The following is a 16,612-nucleotide window of genomic DNA, read 5'->3' as shown; positions in this document are numbered from 1 at the left end:
CCTATTTCACCACACACAGCAGGTCCCAGCCTCCCACATGACCCTCAAAGATCTCTGTCCTCCTGCCTCAGCTGCAGTAGACTAGGGCATGGCATAACGACTCTCATGAACCACTGGCCTGGGCGCCTGTTCCTCCTCCTTCTCTCCTCTGACCTCAACAGAAAGGTGGTTCTTCCCTTGTGCCCTCCAGTCTATCCATGTCAGGCTGTGGGTTCCTCCTGCTGTTTGTCTTCACAGGAATTAACTGATACACCCGTGTGGGTTGGAAGGATCCCAGCTTTGCCACAGTTCATTATCCAGAAGCAAATACACACGTTCTCACTTCTCTTCTATAAACTTGTCTTTGTGGAGGATACATGGAGAAACAGTATGGAGGTCCAAAATAAAGGGACATAGCTAAAGAAACTTCCTACTGCAAGAGTTTAAAAGCACATTTCGGGCCAGGGATTTAACTCAGTGGTTCTGGCACCTGCCTCGCAAATGCAAGGTCCTGAGTTCAATCCCTGATACCTAAAAAAAAAAAAAAAAAAAAAAAAGCACATTTCCTCTCAATGGACTGGAACAAGGACTGTCCACCCCTCATTCCCTGGAGGATGTGGAGGAACCATTGTGCCACCAGAAAGCTACTGCATGAGGTGCAAAGGCGGCTCATTAAGCATCATCACTTGTTCTGGGGCTAAACTCCACAGCAGCTCCCTCCACTGTCTAAGAGGTTGGTGAGATGGTAGCTCGAGCAGAGGGTAGGCAACAGCCAAAGCACAGCAGTATGGAGAGTCATCTGCTGCAGAAGCTCCTTCAGCCTGAGTCTTGACGATAGGTCAGCTCTTCTCACAGGTGTTAACACTTAGCTCCTAAAGTTTTTCCAAATGCAGTAATCAGTAGTTGAGGACAACCTACTGCTGACTAGAGCTGTGCCAGACAATGCAGTTGCCAGTGTCTCATTCTCTGAGCCCTTCCTGTCCATAAGGACTAGGGTTCCTGTTTCTAGGAGCAGGGTCACAAAGGAAGGGAAGATTTGTTTCAAAGTTAACAGCTCTATCACTGAGTTTGAAAATGTGGCAGTTTCTCTGAAGCTATCTTTTTAATAGTAAAATGGGCTTGCTACATACTGTCGCAGGATGTTCAGCATATTAGCGAGGGATGAAATTAGCTTCCAGGAGTCAAGTCCCTGGTTTTCTGGGGGTGACCAGGCCTGACCAGCAAGCTCCCCTGCCCCAACTCTAGTCCTGTTGCTGAGGCATACTGAGAACCTCATTTTGACAACTAATGACTAATCTTAATTTTGAGCTATACCAACTATTTTCATTTTAATTAATTAATTTTGGTACCAGGGATCGAACTCAGGACCTTGTGTTTGCAAGGCAGGGGGCAGAACCATTGAGCTAAATCTCTAGCCCTACCAACTGCTATTTTAATGCAGACTAAAATAGGTAGAAAGCAAAGTTTTGTTTTTTGGAGGCAGTGCTAGAGATTGAAATCCAGGGTGTCTGCCCTGAGCTAGATTCCCAGCCCATTTTTACTTTTGTTCAGACAGGGTTTTGCTAAGTTCCTAAATTGCCCAGGCTGTGCTTGAACTTGCCATACTTCTGCTTCAGACTCAGTGTGCTGGGGTTACAGGAGTGCACCACCAAGCACACCTGGAAGGAAAGGGTTTCAGGGTTTGTTTTGGGGACAAAAAAATTATCTTTGTGAAAAAGCCTATAACTGTTCCTTCCTGGACTGGCTGGGAGTGCCATTCCATGAGCTCCCTGTAAAATTTCAGAAAACTTAAGCTGATGAACATTTCCACATCCACAGCATGTGTATTCAGCTTTCATTTTATTTTAATTATAAAACAACTCTGCCAAAACAGAATTAAAAAAAAAACAAACACAATTTTATTCCTTCTTTTGTTGCAGAAAATAAATATGACCACATATTTCATATGCTTGTCTATAAAAGCACTTCTAAAAACATCATTTATTGAAATCAATGCTATAATCTTTTTGGCTTTTGGCTTGTAGATACCAGACAGATCACTTTATCTCTATCTTTTTTGAATACCTGGTTCAAGCAACTTTGGGAATAGGCTATTTGTGAGCTTAAAAAAAAAAATCTTATTCCAAGTATTATTTTTAAATTAGTTACACTAAAAACAACCAGGTCTTAACTTATTTTGAGAATAGTTTTTCTTCTTTTATAAAAATTGCCCCCAAACTAACACATACCCAAAATGACATAAAAAGTTGGTTTAACTTCATAGGAATCAGCAAGAGAGGGTGTAGGGAACAGGAGGAACAAACAATTCGGCTCCTGTCATGTGTACAGTTCGGCATGACCTCAAAGCATTAATGCCCAGACTTCCAGTTTGGCCCACGAGAGTTTTAAAAGCAGAAAGGTGTTTAGTCATCTAAGCCTATGTTTCTGAAAAGGTAGGACATGGACTCCCCATTGTGAATGCGCCGGATGGCTTCTGACAAGATCATGCTGATATCCACTGTTTTGATCTTGGGGCACTGAAGCTTCTGGATTTCATGTGGGACTGTATTGGTAACCACCACCTGTGAATTAAGAGAAAAACCACAGAGCATCAGAAAGCCAAGCAGCTTCAGGGACTGGGGTAGAGTGCTTACGTAGCACGTGGGAAGCCCTCCAGTAGCACACACACACACACACACACACACACACACACACACACACACAAAACAAACAAAAAGCAAAAATCAAGAGAGCCAACAAGCCTCATGGGCTGATCTGACAATATGATGTATTCTCAAAGTTCTGAGGTTCTACTTTACAGGAGGACAGGGGTCTACCCAGTCTTAACAAAATTTCCAATCAATGTTAAGCTGTATGCATCCTAAGTTAAGATATAACCTCACACTCACTAGGTCAGAGCCAAAAGGACAGATGTTAACAAGTGTTGTGAGGATGTGGAGAAAACAAAACCCCACATTGCCGTGGGACTGTGAACTGGGGCAGTCCTGCAAATGTACATACAGAGGAACCACATGAGACCATAATCTTCTAGGAATATATACCCAAAAGAATGGAGAACATATGTCCACACAAAAACCTGTAGATGAATGTTCATGGCAGCCTTAACAGTCAAAAAATGGGAACAACCCAGTTCTAACAACTTATGAACAGAGAAACAAAATGTGGCATATCCATATAATGCCAGAAATGCAGTTTAGTGGTTATGATTTATATCTAAATGTCCCCCAACAGACTCATGGGATCATAGGTGGAGTTTTTGAGAGGTGACTCGATTATGGGGTGTTTATAGCTGGCTTACTGTTAGGAGGTGGGGTCTGGGTGTAAGAGTCAGGTCACTGTAGGTGTGACCCGAATGGTGTATCTCCCTTCCTGACTCAAGAGTTCCATCCTTGACTCTCTTCTTTTCAATCACCATACTGTGAGCAGCTCTCCTCCACTGTGCCCCTTTGCCACACTGTCCTGCCTTGAAGCCAGACAACTATGGCAGAAAAATAAACTTCTCCTATTAGTTGTGCACATTAGGTATTTTGCCCCAGAAATGAGGAAGTAACTAAGATAGATTTTGGTATCAAGGCTGTCACAACTGTGACACTACCTGATCATTTGGTTTAGAGGCCTTTGGGACTGGCTTGTGAGAGGAGTTTGGACAGATGTAAAATGCCAGGCGGAAAAGAAGCCCAAGGCGCTGTAAGCCAACCTTGATGGGCTATACTGGTTAGAACTCAGAAGAATAGAATGCAGACAGAATTGCAGAATGCATAGACCAGGCTTAGAAGTTTCAGTTGGAAAGGACTGCACTGGCAAGTGAACTCCAGACCATGTGGTTGTATACTCTGACAGTAGATGATGATGATGATGATTGGTACTGGGGAATCGAACTTGGGACCTTACACTTGTGAAGCAGGCAGTAGAACCACTGAGCTAAATCTCCAGCCCATCTGGCAGAAAATTTGTATACATTTTGCTCACATCCTAAAAATTTGTGGGAGGCTGAAATTAAGGGTAGCACACTAATTAAACTGGCTGAGAAATTTCAAGGGAGCTGAACATTGGGGCTGTGGCATGGGTATTTTGGGGAACTTTTAGCTAGCTTTATATTGAAAACCAAGAGCAAAATGCCCATTTAAAAAATTTTCAGTTTTGCCAGAGAGAAAGAGCCTGCCGTGATGTAACAAGAGGAGAATATGGTTCCCGAAAAGATTAGCTTTAAGATGAAGCCAAGTATTCTGGATTAGAAAAATAGGAAACCTGGCATAAGGGCATGTCAGAATCAGCAAGACCTCTCTTTTAATAAATTCAAGGGTGCAAAGGTGTAAAGTTTTCACTTGAGAAGAATACCCCGAGGCACCCCAAAGGGCTGTAAAGGAATTGGTTCCCTGGGATCCGTTCCACAGTGCTCAGCCGTACTATAAGCTGCTCTCTCTTCTGCCACACCATACTGCCATGAAGACAGTTGACTACAGACTGAACTGTGTGCCAAAATAAACCTCTCCTTAAGCTGTGACTGTCGGTATTTTGTCCCAGCAGTGAAAAAGTGAGTAGGACAGTGGTTGAGTGCCCAGGCTCCTAGCCCTAAAGATTTTGGAGCAGATGAAAATGTTCTTAAATCAACTGTGGTAATCATCATACAACGTGGAATATTCTAACAATCACGGGACTATATTCTTTAAATTGGTGAATTTTATGGTATGTGAGCTGTACCTCAATAAAGCTGTTATTTAAAAAAAAGTGGGAGAGGCAGAGCTTATATTCAATGAAATGTAAATATAATCTACACTTCGAATATAATCTTAACTACAAATAAACTCACTCTTGTACCTATTCTGAAACTAAGTGCTCAGATGTGCCAGTGCCTGGGCAACTACACCCACACCCAGCCAGGCTCTATTACCTCGTCAATGGCAGACTCTTCAATCAACCGGGGGGCATCGGAAGATAACAGACCATGAGTTGCCATCACAAAGATCTTATATGCACCTCTTTCCTTCAGGGTTTCTGCTGCAGCGAGAAAGGTGTCCACATCATCGATGATGTCATCCTAGCAAATCACAGATAAAGCAATTTGCAAAGAGAGACTTGACAACCAGGAAACAGAAAGGTCTGCCTAAGTGCACTACGACAGATAACTGCTCAGTCTAGATCCAGTTAAACTGCATGGTGGCACGTCTCTGGCACCAAGACCTCATGGTGCCCCCTCAGGTCTCCCCCATGAGCCTCCTTCCTTACGGCACAGGCCACTGCCAGGGCTGGCTCCCTAGTGTCTCAGGCTCCCTGGAGAGTGCTGCTTTCACCCCGGCAGCTGACTAACCAGAGTGCAGGTGCTTCAGGAACATCTACCAGGTCTTTCTTTTCAATGCACAGAGAAATTGTTAGAAGATGCTTCTGACTTTGGAGTAATGGAACTATGGCTCTTTCTCCTGGGTTTTTCTTACTTTCCCAATTTTCTTCAGTGAAAATATAGGAAACATACATTTTACATGTATTTTAAAAATTAATTTTATCATTACATTTAATGTATACAATATAATGACATTCACTGTTGGAAATGTGTACCTTTACATAATCCATCTTGGTTCTTATTTTCTCCCCATTCCCCTGCCTCCCTTCAACCCCTCCCTCCCTCCCTATCCACAGAGACTTTGTTTCCATTATTTTTCATTTTCTCATATTAATTCCATTCCCTTCTTTCCTTTCTTCTACCCCTTCCATTTCCCCTTCCCTTTTTGCAACCACTGTGGAAAGCAGTATGGAGATACCTCAAAGAACTAGGATTGGAAGTCCCATTTGACCCAGCCATTCCCGTTGAGTAACTTCCCTAAAGAATTAAAAGAGTCACACAACAGTGATACGTGTGCACCCATGTTCACAGCAGTATAATTTTTAATAGCTAAAACTTGGAAGCAGCCTAACTGCCCAACAGCGGGAGACTGGATAAAGAAAATGTGCTTTTAAAATAAAATGGAGTACTACTCAGCTGTAAAAAATGAGAAATTAGAAACATTTATAGCTAAATGGATACACACTGAGGTGATACTCTTAAGTGATATAAACAGGACACACATGTAAATACCGAAAAGTTTCTCTAGTGTGAGGACTATATAGGTATAAGGACTAAAAGGTATAATAGATAAGGACTAAAAGGTATAATAGATAATTTTACATATATTCTTACAGTGGTAAAACCAATGATGATGATTATATTGTGTTTTGTTTTCTTTTAAGACAGGGTCTTGGATACTGCTATGTTGCCTAAGCTGTTCATAAACTTTTGAGCTTAAGGGATCTTCCTGTCTTGGCCTCCTGAGTGGTTGGGAGTATATATGTGTGTCACTAAGCCCTGGTGATTATTTGTTTAATACTAAAATAAATTGCTCCGTGCTTTCCAATATATAGATCAGATTCCCAGGCTCCCAGGGTTTTAAAAAATTCAATATAATATCAAGCACTGTATAGCTGAATAAATATTCACATTTATTTTACATACCTATATTATTCTTTCAAACATATACCAACATATTATGATATATCTATATACATATTTTTTAAAAATACTACTGGTAAAACAGGACAGGAATTCTAGAAAACAGTCTCACAGTTTCTTATGATACTAAACTTGCAACCACCATCTAAACTAAACTTGCAGACAAATCAGAGAAATTAAAACTCTATTCATATAAAAACCCATACAGGGAAATGCACAGCAGATTTATAATAGCTGAAAACTGGAAATGACTCAAATGTCCTTTAAGAAACAGTTAAACTATGGTATCTATATCATGAAATACTGCTCAGCAATTAAAAGGAACCAATTATTGCTATACAAAACAAGGTGGAATGATCCCAAGGGAATCATGCTACATGAAAAAAACTTAAAAAGGTTAAAGACTATATATATCATGCATATGACATTATAGAAATGAGAATTATGGAGACAAAGGACAGACTCATGTTTGCTAGTAACTGGGTAAACGGAGAGGAGTGCAGCTACAATGGGGTAACGTGACAGAGGTCTGGGTGACAGAACAGCTCTGTGCTGACGGCAGTGGTGGTAATGTGCATATATACAAATATAAACATGTACAAGTTCACATATGCACAGAGGACATGTAACTGGCACTACCTAAATGAGCTGTGTTCAACTCCCACACACAAAAATAAATACAAATTTAAGAAAGTAAATGAGCCCTGTGGCTTGTGGCACTGTGCCCTCCAAGTTATTACTGTACCACAGCTCAACTGACAAAGGACGTGGGGTCGAGAGCACACAGAACCTCCTTGCACATCTTTTCCCTACTTCCTGTGGCTCTAGAATTATTTCAAAATAAAAAGGATTTTTGAAAAACTACAGTTGCAAAAGAAAAGAACAAAGTACTAATGAATCTGTACCATACTGTTACTGTAGACTTTTCAAATTAAAGAATAAATTAACAGGCAGCTATTACCCTTACAGGGTGATGTGGGAAAAGGTACAAACAAAATCACCAAGCACGACGAAACATGGGGAACCCAGTATGGAGTGTGGAAAACTGTCATCATCGCTTTGAGAATACCTGGCCATACTCAGTGAGGCTGAAAATGTGTGGATCTTCAAATCCAACAACTGTACCCCAGATACCCAGAAACTCTCACAGGATGCACCACAAAATAGGCACAAGCAAAGCTGGGCATGGTGGCGCATGTCTGTAATCGCAACACTCTGGAGGCTGAGGCAGGAGGATTGCTGTGAGTTCGAGACCAGCCTGGGCTACATAGTGAGTTCCAGTTCAGTCTCAACTACACTGTGAGACCCTGTCTCAAAAAACAAAAAACAAAAACAAAAACAAAACAAAAAAGGCGCAAGCATGTTCAAAGAAGTGTTACCTAGAAACAGAAAAAATTGTATATTCAATGCTAAGAGAAGAAAGCAAGCAGCTATGTGACAGACCATGGGACACCATCCAGCAGCAAAAAAGAACAATGGGCAATTACAGATCACTATGGAGGAAATCTCAGCAACAGTGTTAAAGTACACAGAAGTATATAAACACCAAGACAAGTAAAACAACATGTAGGGACATGGATACACACACACACACACACACACACTCTCACAGTAGACTATCAAGGTAAGTAAAGATAAGAATGGACCATTCTCAGGCTAGTGACAACCTCTAAGGAGATGGAGAAGAAAGAGATGAGGAAATGCCTAGGGAAGGCTTGTAGGCTTCCAGACACATGTGGTTTCTCAAGTAGAGCAGCAAATACGAGGAAATTCATTCTACATTTATGTTGCAAGCAGCAAATGAACCCCTTTTGTGCACTGGTTCTATGATGTGTGAATCTTTTTTGTTTTATTGTAGTGCTGGGGATACAACCCAGGGCTTCATGCACGCTAAGCATGTGCTCTACCACTGAGCTACATATCCCCAGCCCCGATGCATGTTTTAAAACTAGTATAATCAACTTTATACTCTACTTTTATGACCATAAAACAATTTCCTACATTATGACCAACAAACAGTTGCACAAAATTTAGTTAAGCAGTTGCCGGTTTTTAAATAAACTAATGATACAGCATTTTTCAACTTGTGGGACAAAGTAAACATCTAGCAACAGGCACCAACTTTCATGAGACTTACCTGGTTATCCATTATCCCCAGGCCTTTTACATGTACATCAACAAGTCAGTCAACATAGTAACAATGGTATTAACATGAATAAAAGTAAAAAGGTCTACATACCACAATGATGGCAATCCTTCCTCCAACATCGCCAACAACAGTGATTGGGGGCTTTTCTTTAGGAATCAGCACTGGTCAGGATAAAATACACACACTAAAGTTTCTATATTAAAAAGTAAAACAGCTGGGGATTTAGCTCTGTAGTGCTGGTGCCTGCCTTACAAGCACAAGGACCCAAGTTCAATCCCTGGTACCAAAAGAAAAAAAAAACAAACAAAAAAACAAAAAGTAAAACAAAGCCTTTAAGAAGTTAATATCTAATGATTTTTTTTTTTGGGGCGTACCAGGGATCAAACTTGGGTCCTTGAGTTTGTGAAGCAGGTGGTGGAACCACTGAGCTAAATCCCTGACCCACTATCTAATGATTTTAAGTCCCAACAAACTAGGAAAAAGAGGGAACTTCTTTAATCTGATAAAGGGCAATTCTGAAAAACCCAAAGCCAACAAGATATTTAATGGTGACAGATTGAAAGCTGTCCCCTAAAAGCAAAAAGCAGACAAGGTGTGAGGGCAGGGCTACTTCTGAGACTCCAAGGTGTAAGAAAGACTTCAGGGACTGCATCCAGCAAAGCAGTGGGGGAGGCGTCCAAACCCTACCCCAGTGTCTGGAAGGTGGGACAGAGAGTCAGAAGAATTGTTCTGGAGGCTTAAATGTAATTCTGTTTGCTTTGTCATATTTTGGACTTGATCAGGATCTACCATTCCTTTCTTCTTGCCTATTTCTCCAATTTAGAGTGGGAATGTCTGGTCTGTTATCTGTCCCACCACTGTATTTTTTTTTGCTTGTTGTTTTTTTTGAGGCAGGGTCTCACTATGTAATTGAGATTGACCTGGAACTCACTATGTAGCACAGGCTGGTCTTGAACTCACAGCGACCCTCCTGCTTCAGCCTCCCCAGTGCTGGGATTACAGCATGTGCCACCATGCACCTGGCTTACACCACCATTGTATTTTGGAAGCATGGACTTACAAAAAATATTTGATTTTATAGCCTCACAGCTACATGGGGAAACTTGCTCCAGAATGATGCCTACTTTTGAGTCTCAGACATATTGGCTTGAGGTGCCACTTAGATGAGACTTTGGAATTTTTATTTGACGCTGGAACTAAATTAGGACTTAACTGGAGTTAAGACCCTTGGTGCCATGAGAGAGAATAAATGTATTTTGTGTGTGAGGCAGGCATGAATTTTGGGATGGCCAAAGATGAAATGCTATGATCTGAATATATCCTTCCTAACTCATGCTGCTACCCACTGTAGCAGTATTAACAGGCAGGTCCTTTAGGAGGCAATGAGGTCATAAGGGCTCTGTTCTCCTGAATGGGATTAGTGACCAATAAAGGCTTGAGTCTTCCACCACGTGAGGACACATCTCTGAGGAACAGGTCCTCACCAAACATGAATCTGTTGGCTCCCTGACCTTGGACTTACAGTCTCTGGAATGAGTAAGCAGTAAACTTCTGTTCATAAATCCCCTCATCTAAAGTAGTTTGTTATAGCATTTGTATTCTGCCTTATTCACTAACAAACCACAGATTTCTCATTTCCAGATAGCCTTTATTTCTTTATTGGGCTGCAATATTAGCTGAACTGACTGATACAGAATAATTTATCAAGTCTTCCTCGGTTAAATTGTTTCAACATGTTTAACATTTTGCACTAAATTATGGTGAACAACTGTGCATAAAAAATCTTTCTGCTCACAAGGACAAGGACCTGAGTTCGATCCCCAGTACCCCCCACCACATCTTTCTGCTTATTTTAAAGAACAATGAATGAATAAACAAATTCCCTATAAGGCCACATTGGAATCTAAGTGGTTTGAACATCTTCCTACAAAGTGCAATGACAGGATAGATTGTTTAAAGGTTGTACTACTCACAGGCCAGCATAAATGCATCTGGTCAGGAAAGATATTAACCATTTCTTTGCTAACTCAAAAAGTAAAAAGAAAACAGTGTACATTAAAAAACAAAAAGCCCCATAGTTTAGCTTCATGACCAGATGAAAGCTGAAAGAGATACTGGTCATACTTACTGGGGATCTCCAGGCTGGGGTGGATGGCAGCCACACTCCTGACCATGGGTGGGGAGTGCCGCCCGTCCACCAAGTCCGACTCAGCATCCTGTGCTTCACCGTGAATCACTGCGATCCCCAGGCGAAGGCGCTCTGCAAAAGACTGGGCCCTGAGGGAAAGGTTTAGAAACAAAAATCAAAACTCTGTGAAGGGGTGGGTGGGGTAAGGGTAGTACCATGTGTAATTAAAAACTCAAGTGAAATGTAGCCCCCCCAACAAAAAAAAGCGAAAAAAAAAAAAGGGCATAAAGCAACCTCAAAATCTTAGACTCCAGGACTAAGTGTAAAGAGCTCACATGACATGTATGTCCCTCTAGCCATGGGTAACAAGGGTCAGTGGCAGCCTGGCCTGTTCTGCAATCAGTCTGCTAAGAGCCTGAACACATTTAGGCTTGTTTCCTCTCCCAATTACTAATTACTAATGCTACCTGTGAGAACCAACTACATACAGTCCACAAAGTGGTATGCATTAATTTAAAAATAACTTTATGGAGATATAAACTATACAGGAAACTGTGCTTACTCGAAAGGCATAATTTTGTAAGTTCTGATATGCATATGTGCCCATAAAGCATTAGCACAGTGAAGAAAACACACATACCTTGAGTATATGCTTGTGCCCCTTTGAAATTTCTCTGCCAGCCCCAGGCAACCACTGATTTGCTTTCTCTCTCGTTTTTTTTTTTTTTTTTTCCTGGTACTGGGAATCAAACCCAGGGCCTTGCAATAGTCAAGCATGCATGGTGCCACACAGTTACATCACTGGCGGGATTTGCTTCCTATCAGTTTTATCTTTTCTAGAATCTCATATAAATAGAATCACAGGATATGTATTCTTTTTTTTTTTTGGTACCAGTGATCAAACTCAGGACTGTGCATTTGTGAGGCAGGCACGGTGACACTGAGCTAAATCCCAGGCCCTGTATTCTTTTTTGTGTGAAGTCTTTCCTTCAACAAAGTGTTTTGGAGATTCATCCATGTTATACTACCAAGAGTTCATTCCTTTTCAGTAATGAGTAAAATTCCAGTTTGAATGCATGTTTATTCAACTTGCTGATAGTTTCACTTTTTTGTAAATAAAGCTGCTATGAACAATTATGTATAGATCTCTGTGTGGGAATATGCTTTCCTTTCTCCTGGGTTAAAGAGTAGAATGGCTGTATCGTAGTAGCAGGGATATAATTAACTCTTTAAAAAATCTTGTTTCCATAGTTGTTATACAATATTATATTCCACAAGCAGTGTGAAGAGTTTTAGTTCTCGCTCAGCAACACTTGGTACAGCCATTTAATACAATCCATTCCAAAGGTGTACAGTGGTATTTCACAGTAGTTTTAATTTGGATCTTCCCAAAGCTATTGAGCAATTTGTCATGTTTATTTGCCAACCATAGATATAGTCTTTCTTAAAAGGTTGTTTATCCTCTGCCAGTTTAATTGGGTTGTTTGTTCCCTTAGGAAGTTTTCAGAATACCTTATATACTCTTAATACAATTTATTTATCAGATATATGTTTTACGATAATTTCTTCTAATCACTGTCTTTTCCTTTCATTCTCTTAATAACTTCTGGAGAGCAGTTTTAAATTCTGATGAAGTCCAACTAATTTCTATTATGAATTGTGCTCTTGTCATAAAGAACCTTTGCTGAGGGGCTGGTGATGTAGGTTAGTAGTGGGGCACTTGTCCAGCATGCTGTGAGTTTGATGCCCAGCACTGCAAAATGTAACACCATTTTGCCTAACTCAATATCAATTTTATGTAAGTTTTATATTTTATCATTTTAATTTTTTGTGTTTGCTGCGAAATATGGCTCAAAAAAACTTTTTTTTTTTTTTTCACTCTTGTCATAGAACCTTTGCTGAGGGGCTGGTGATGTAGGTTAGTAGTGGGGCACTTGTCCAGCATGCTGTGAGTTTGATGCCCAGCACTGCAAAATGTAACACCATTTTGCCTAACTCAATATCAATTTTATGTAAGTTTTATATTTTATCATTTTAATTTTTTGTGTTTGCTGCGAAATATGGCTCAAAAAAACTTTTTTTTTTTTTTTCTGAGACAGGGTCTTGCTATGTAGTTTAGGCTGACCTTGAACTCACTATATAGCCCAGGCTTGCCTCAAACTTGAGGCAATCTGTTTTCAGCCTCTCAAGTGCTGGGATAACAGGTGTGCATCATATTTTATACACAAACATCCAATTATTCCAGCACTATTTCTTTAAAATCGCCTTTGTATTACCTTTTGCATCTGTGAAATCAGCTTCTAGTTATATGTGGGTCTGTTTTTGGAATCTCTTCTGTTCCACTGATTTACTTTTGTGTCTTTAATCCCAACACCACACCATCATGGTTGCTGCAGCTTTATAGTAAATGTTGAATTCAGACAGATTTTTGACTTCATTGTTCTTTTTCAAAGCTATGCTGGCTACTCTAGGTTCTGAACGTTTCTATATGAACTTTATAATCATGTTATCACTTTTACAAAAAAAAAAAAAGTCTCCTAACATTTCAATTGGGATAGTATTGATTCTCTTGATTTGGGGAGAAATGACATTTTAACAATACGAGTCTTTCAATCCATGAACACGGTATCTCCATCAATTGAGGTCCTCTTTCGTTTCTCTCAGCAATATGTTACAGTCTTCAGTATATAGGTTTTACACATCTTTTCTTCAATTTATTCTTGTTTGTGTCACTTCCTTTGAACCAATTTGAATGGTTTTGTTTTTTCATTTCAATTTGCAGTTATCTGTTGCTGGAATACAGGAATACAATTGATTTTTGTATCTGATCTTTACCCTGGAACCTTGTAAATCTGATTATAGTCCTAATGACATTTTTGTATATTTTGTAAGATTTTCTATATAAATAATCAAGCCATGTAAAAAGTGGATCTGTTTTACTTTACTTCTATAATAGATTCATTATTATCATTTTTTTAAATTGCACTACCCAAAAGCTCTAGTACAAAGTTGAACAGATGTAGAAAGACTAGACATCCTTGCCTTGGTTCTGATCTCAGAGGGAAGCAACCGATCTTTCACCTAATTAAGTGTGGTGTTAGCGGATGTTTTTTCGGATCCTTTTTACCAGATGAGGAAGTTCTATACTTAGTTTGCTTAGTTTTCATCAGGAATAGAAGCTGAATTTTGTCAAATATTCTTTTAGTCTACTGAGATAATGATAGGTTTTTTTCTTTTTTAGTTCACAACAGAGCTAGTACAGATACTGATTTTTTGTTTGTTTGTTTGTTTTGGTTTTTTGAGACAGGATCTATGCAGCTGAGACTGACCTGGAACTTACTATGCAGCCCGGGCTGGTCTTGAATTCACAGAGATCCTCCTGCCTCAGCCTCCTGAGTGCTGGGATTACAGGCGTGTGCCATGTGCCACCATGCCCGGCTCAGATACTGATTTTTATACTTCAAAATCAGGCTCATACTCTTTTTGGGGGCCACATTTACTTATGTAGTATAAGAATGAATTTTTTGCTTTTTGGGTTTTTTCATTCTATACAGATTAATGGGTTTCATTTTGGCAGATCTGTGCATAATACACATTTTGATCATCTTCACCTCCTTTGCCCTCCACTCTTCCCTGGTTTCATTTTTCTGGGGGAGTTTCAATATACATAATATATTTTGCTCATATTCATCCTGCCTTTCTTTACATACCCTCACTCTTAATTTCCTTCCTCTTGTCTAATAATAGTCTCCTTTCTACTTTCTGGTGATCTTTTTCAGAGTCCATATATTAGGGAAGCATTCAATATTTGAGTCTGCCTTATTTTGCTCAACATGATGGTCTCTAGATTTATTTATTTATTTTCTTGAAGATTACAGAATTTTATGCTTTCTATGGCTGAGTTAATACTCCATTGTATACATATGTTCTTCATTATTCATTTGCTGATGGATGTTGAAGCCAGTTCTGTATCTTGGCTACTGCGAATTGTGTGCAAAAACATGGGCATGCAGGTATCCCCATAGTAAACTGACTTTAAATACTCTGGGTATACACCAAGGGGTGGTATAGCTGGATCAAATGGTAGCTGTATTTTTAGTGTTTTAAAGAAAAGATTTATTTTGGCTCACATATTTTTAGTTTTTTGAGGAACTTCCATAGTGGTTGTACTAATTTACATTCCCAACAGCATGTAAAACAGCTCCTGTTCCCCTACATCTTTGCCAGAATTCATTGCTTCTTGTTTTCATTTCTTTTGTACCAGGGACCAAACTCAGAACCTTGTGCTTACAAGGCAGGCGTGATGCCACTGAGCTAAACTTCCAGTGTGTTTCTTGTTTTCTTGATGATAGCCATCCTGACTACAGTGAGACAGAATCTCAACAGTGATTTGATTTGCATTCCCCATTTACTGATTTTTAAAAAATGTCAAACCAGCCTCACACTCCTGCAATATCTCAAAATGGTCATGATATATTAACCTTTTATGTATTACTGGATTTGATTTGCTAAAATGTTGCTTTGCATTTTTGCAAGGATTTTTTTTTGGGGGTACCGGGGATCAATCTGGAGTCCTTGCACTTGTGAGGTAAGTGGCAGAACCACTGCACTAAATCCCCGGCCCTTGTTTGTAAGGAATATTGGTCTGTAGGTTTCTTGTATGTCTGTTTCTGCTGTTGCTAATAGGGAAATGATGACCTCATAGAATGAGTACAAAAGTATTCTTTAATTTTCTGGAAGAGTGTATGTAGAGTTGTCATTTTTTTAAATATTATTTTGAGATAGGGTCTTACTAAGTTGTCTAGGCTATAATACTCCTGGCCTGAGCCTCTCAAGAGTGCTGGGCTTATAGGCATGCCATCACACCTGCATCAATTAGCATTATTTCTTTCTTAAATGTTCGAAATCATCACTGAATTTTCTTTCTGGGAGATCTCGGGGGTGTAACATGTGAGACGCTGGGTTGATCCCAAACACTGGAAATAAAAAACTTTTTTCCCCCTTTGTGGGAAGGTTTTCAATTTCATTTCCTTAATAGATACAAAGCTATTCAAGTTACCTAGTTCTTCTTGAGTTAATCTTGGTAACTTTGTGTCTGTTAAGCAATTTGCCCATTTTACCTAAATTGTGGAAATTACTGGCATAGAGGTGTTATAAAATTTCTTTATTACTTTTACTATCTGTACAATTTGTGGTGATGTCTGATACTGGTCACTTGTGTCTTTTTTCCCTGACCAGTCTGGATAAAGGGTTATCAATTTTATTCTCGAAGAACTAGATTTCTGCTTTCAATGCTTTTCTATATGGCTTTTGGTTTATTTTCTATTTCACTGATTTATGCTTTAATCTTTATTATTTCCTTCCTCAGCTTATTTGGGGATTTTATCTGTTTCTGTGTTGCTGAGGACTGAACCCAGATCCTTGTGTGTATCAGGCAAGTGCTCTTCTGAGCTACACCACAGCTTCACTGTTGGTTTCAATTTGATCTTTTTTCTAATGTCTTAAGGTGAAAGCTGAGATCCTCACTGGTTTGAGATCTTTTCTAATAAAGCATTTAGTTCTACAGATTTCTCCCTATAGAATTTAGCAGTGTATCACAAACTGATATGTTTTCATTTTTCATTTACTTCTAAATACTTCCTAATTTCCTTTTTGATTTCTTCTTCGACCCATATGGTTAACTACAAATGTGTTTAGTTATTAGTTATTCAGGACTTACACTTCTGTTATGAGAATTATCCTTAATTTCAGTGGGTCAGAAAACCTATTTTATATGATTTAGTTTTAAATATGAGGCTGTTTAAATCAAAATTTAAATTAAATTAAATTGAAAAGCTGTTTTAATATCAGTTCAGCTGGTAGTTACTGTCCCCAG

At 39.4% G+C, this 16,612-nt stretch overlaps 1 protein-coding gene across 3 annotated transcripts in view; it reads right to left on the bottom strand.

Moving 5' to 3' along the window:
* Positions 1–1,886: 1,886 nt before the first annotated feature.
* Prpsap2 (phosphoribosyl pyrophosphate synthetase associated protein 2) overlaps positions 1,887–16,612 on the bottom strand; it is a 105,293-nt gene continuing 90,567 nt past the window's right edge. For all 3 annotated transcript variants that reach the window (XM_010618912.2, XM_010618913.2, XM_010618915.3), the window contains 4 exons: positions 10,738–10,886; positions 8,700–8,770; positions 4,871–5,017; positions 1,887–2,540 (listed from right to left, as the gene is read on the bottom strand). In XM_010618912.2, the coding sequence (XP_010617214.1) occupies positions 2,382–2,540; positions 4,871–5,017; positions 8,700–8,770; positions 10,738–10,886 (526 nt within the window). In that variant the 3' untranslated portion in view covers positions 1,887–2,381. The remainder of the gene's footprint in view (positions 2,541–4,870; positions 5,018–8,699; positions 8,771–10,737; positions 10,887–16,612) is intronic.

The sequence above is a fragment of the Fukomys damarensis genome, unplaced genomic scaffold (assembly GCF_012274545.1).
Source record: "Fukomys damarensis isolate Sample0158 unplaced genomic scaffold, DMR_v1.0_HiC HiC_scaffold_13, whole genome shotgun sequence".
NCBI lineage: Eukaryota > Metazoa > Chordata > Mammalia > Rodentia > Bathyergidae > Fukomys > Fukomys damarensis.
The sequence above is the reverse complement of the archived record's forward strand: the minus strand, read 5'-3'. Positions and strand labels throughout refer to the sequence as shown.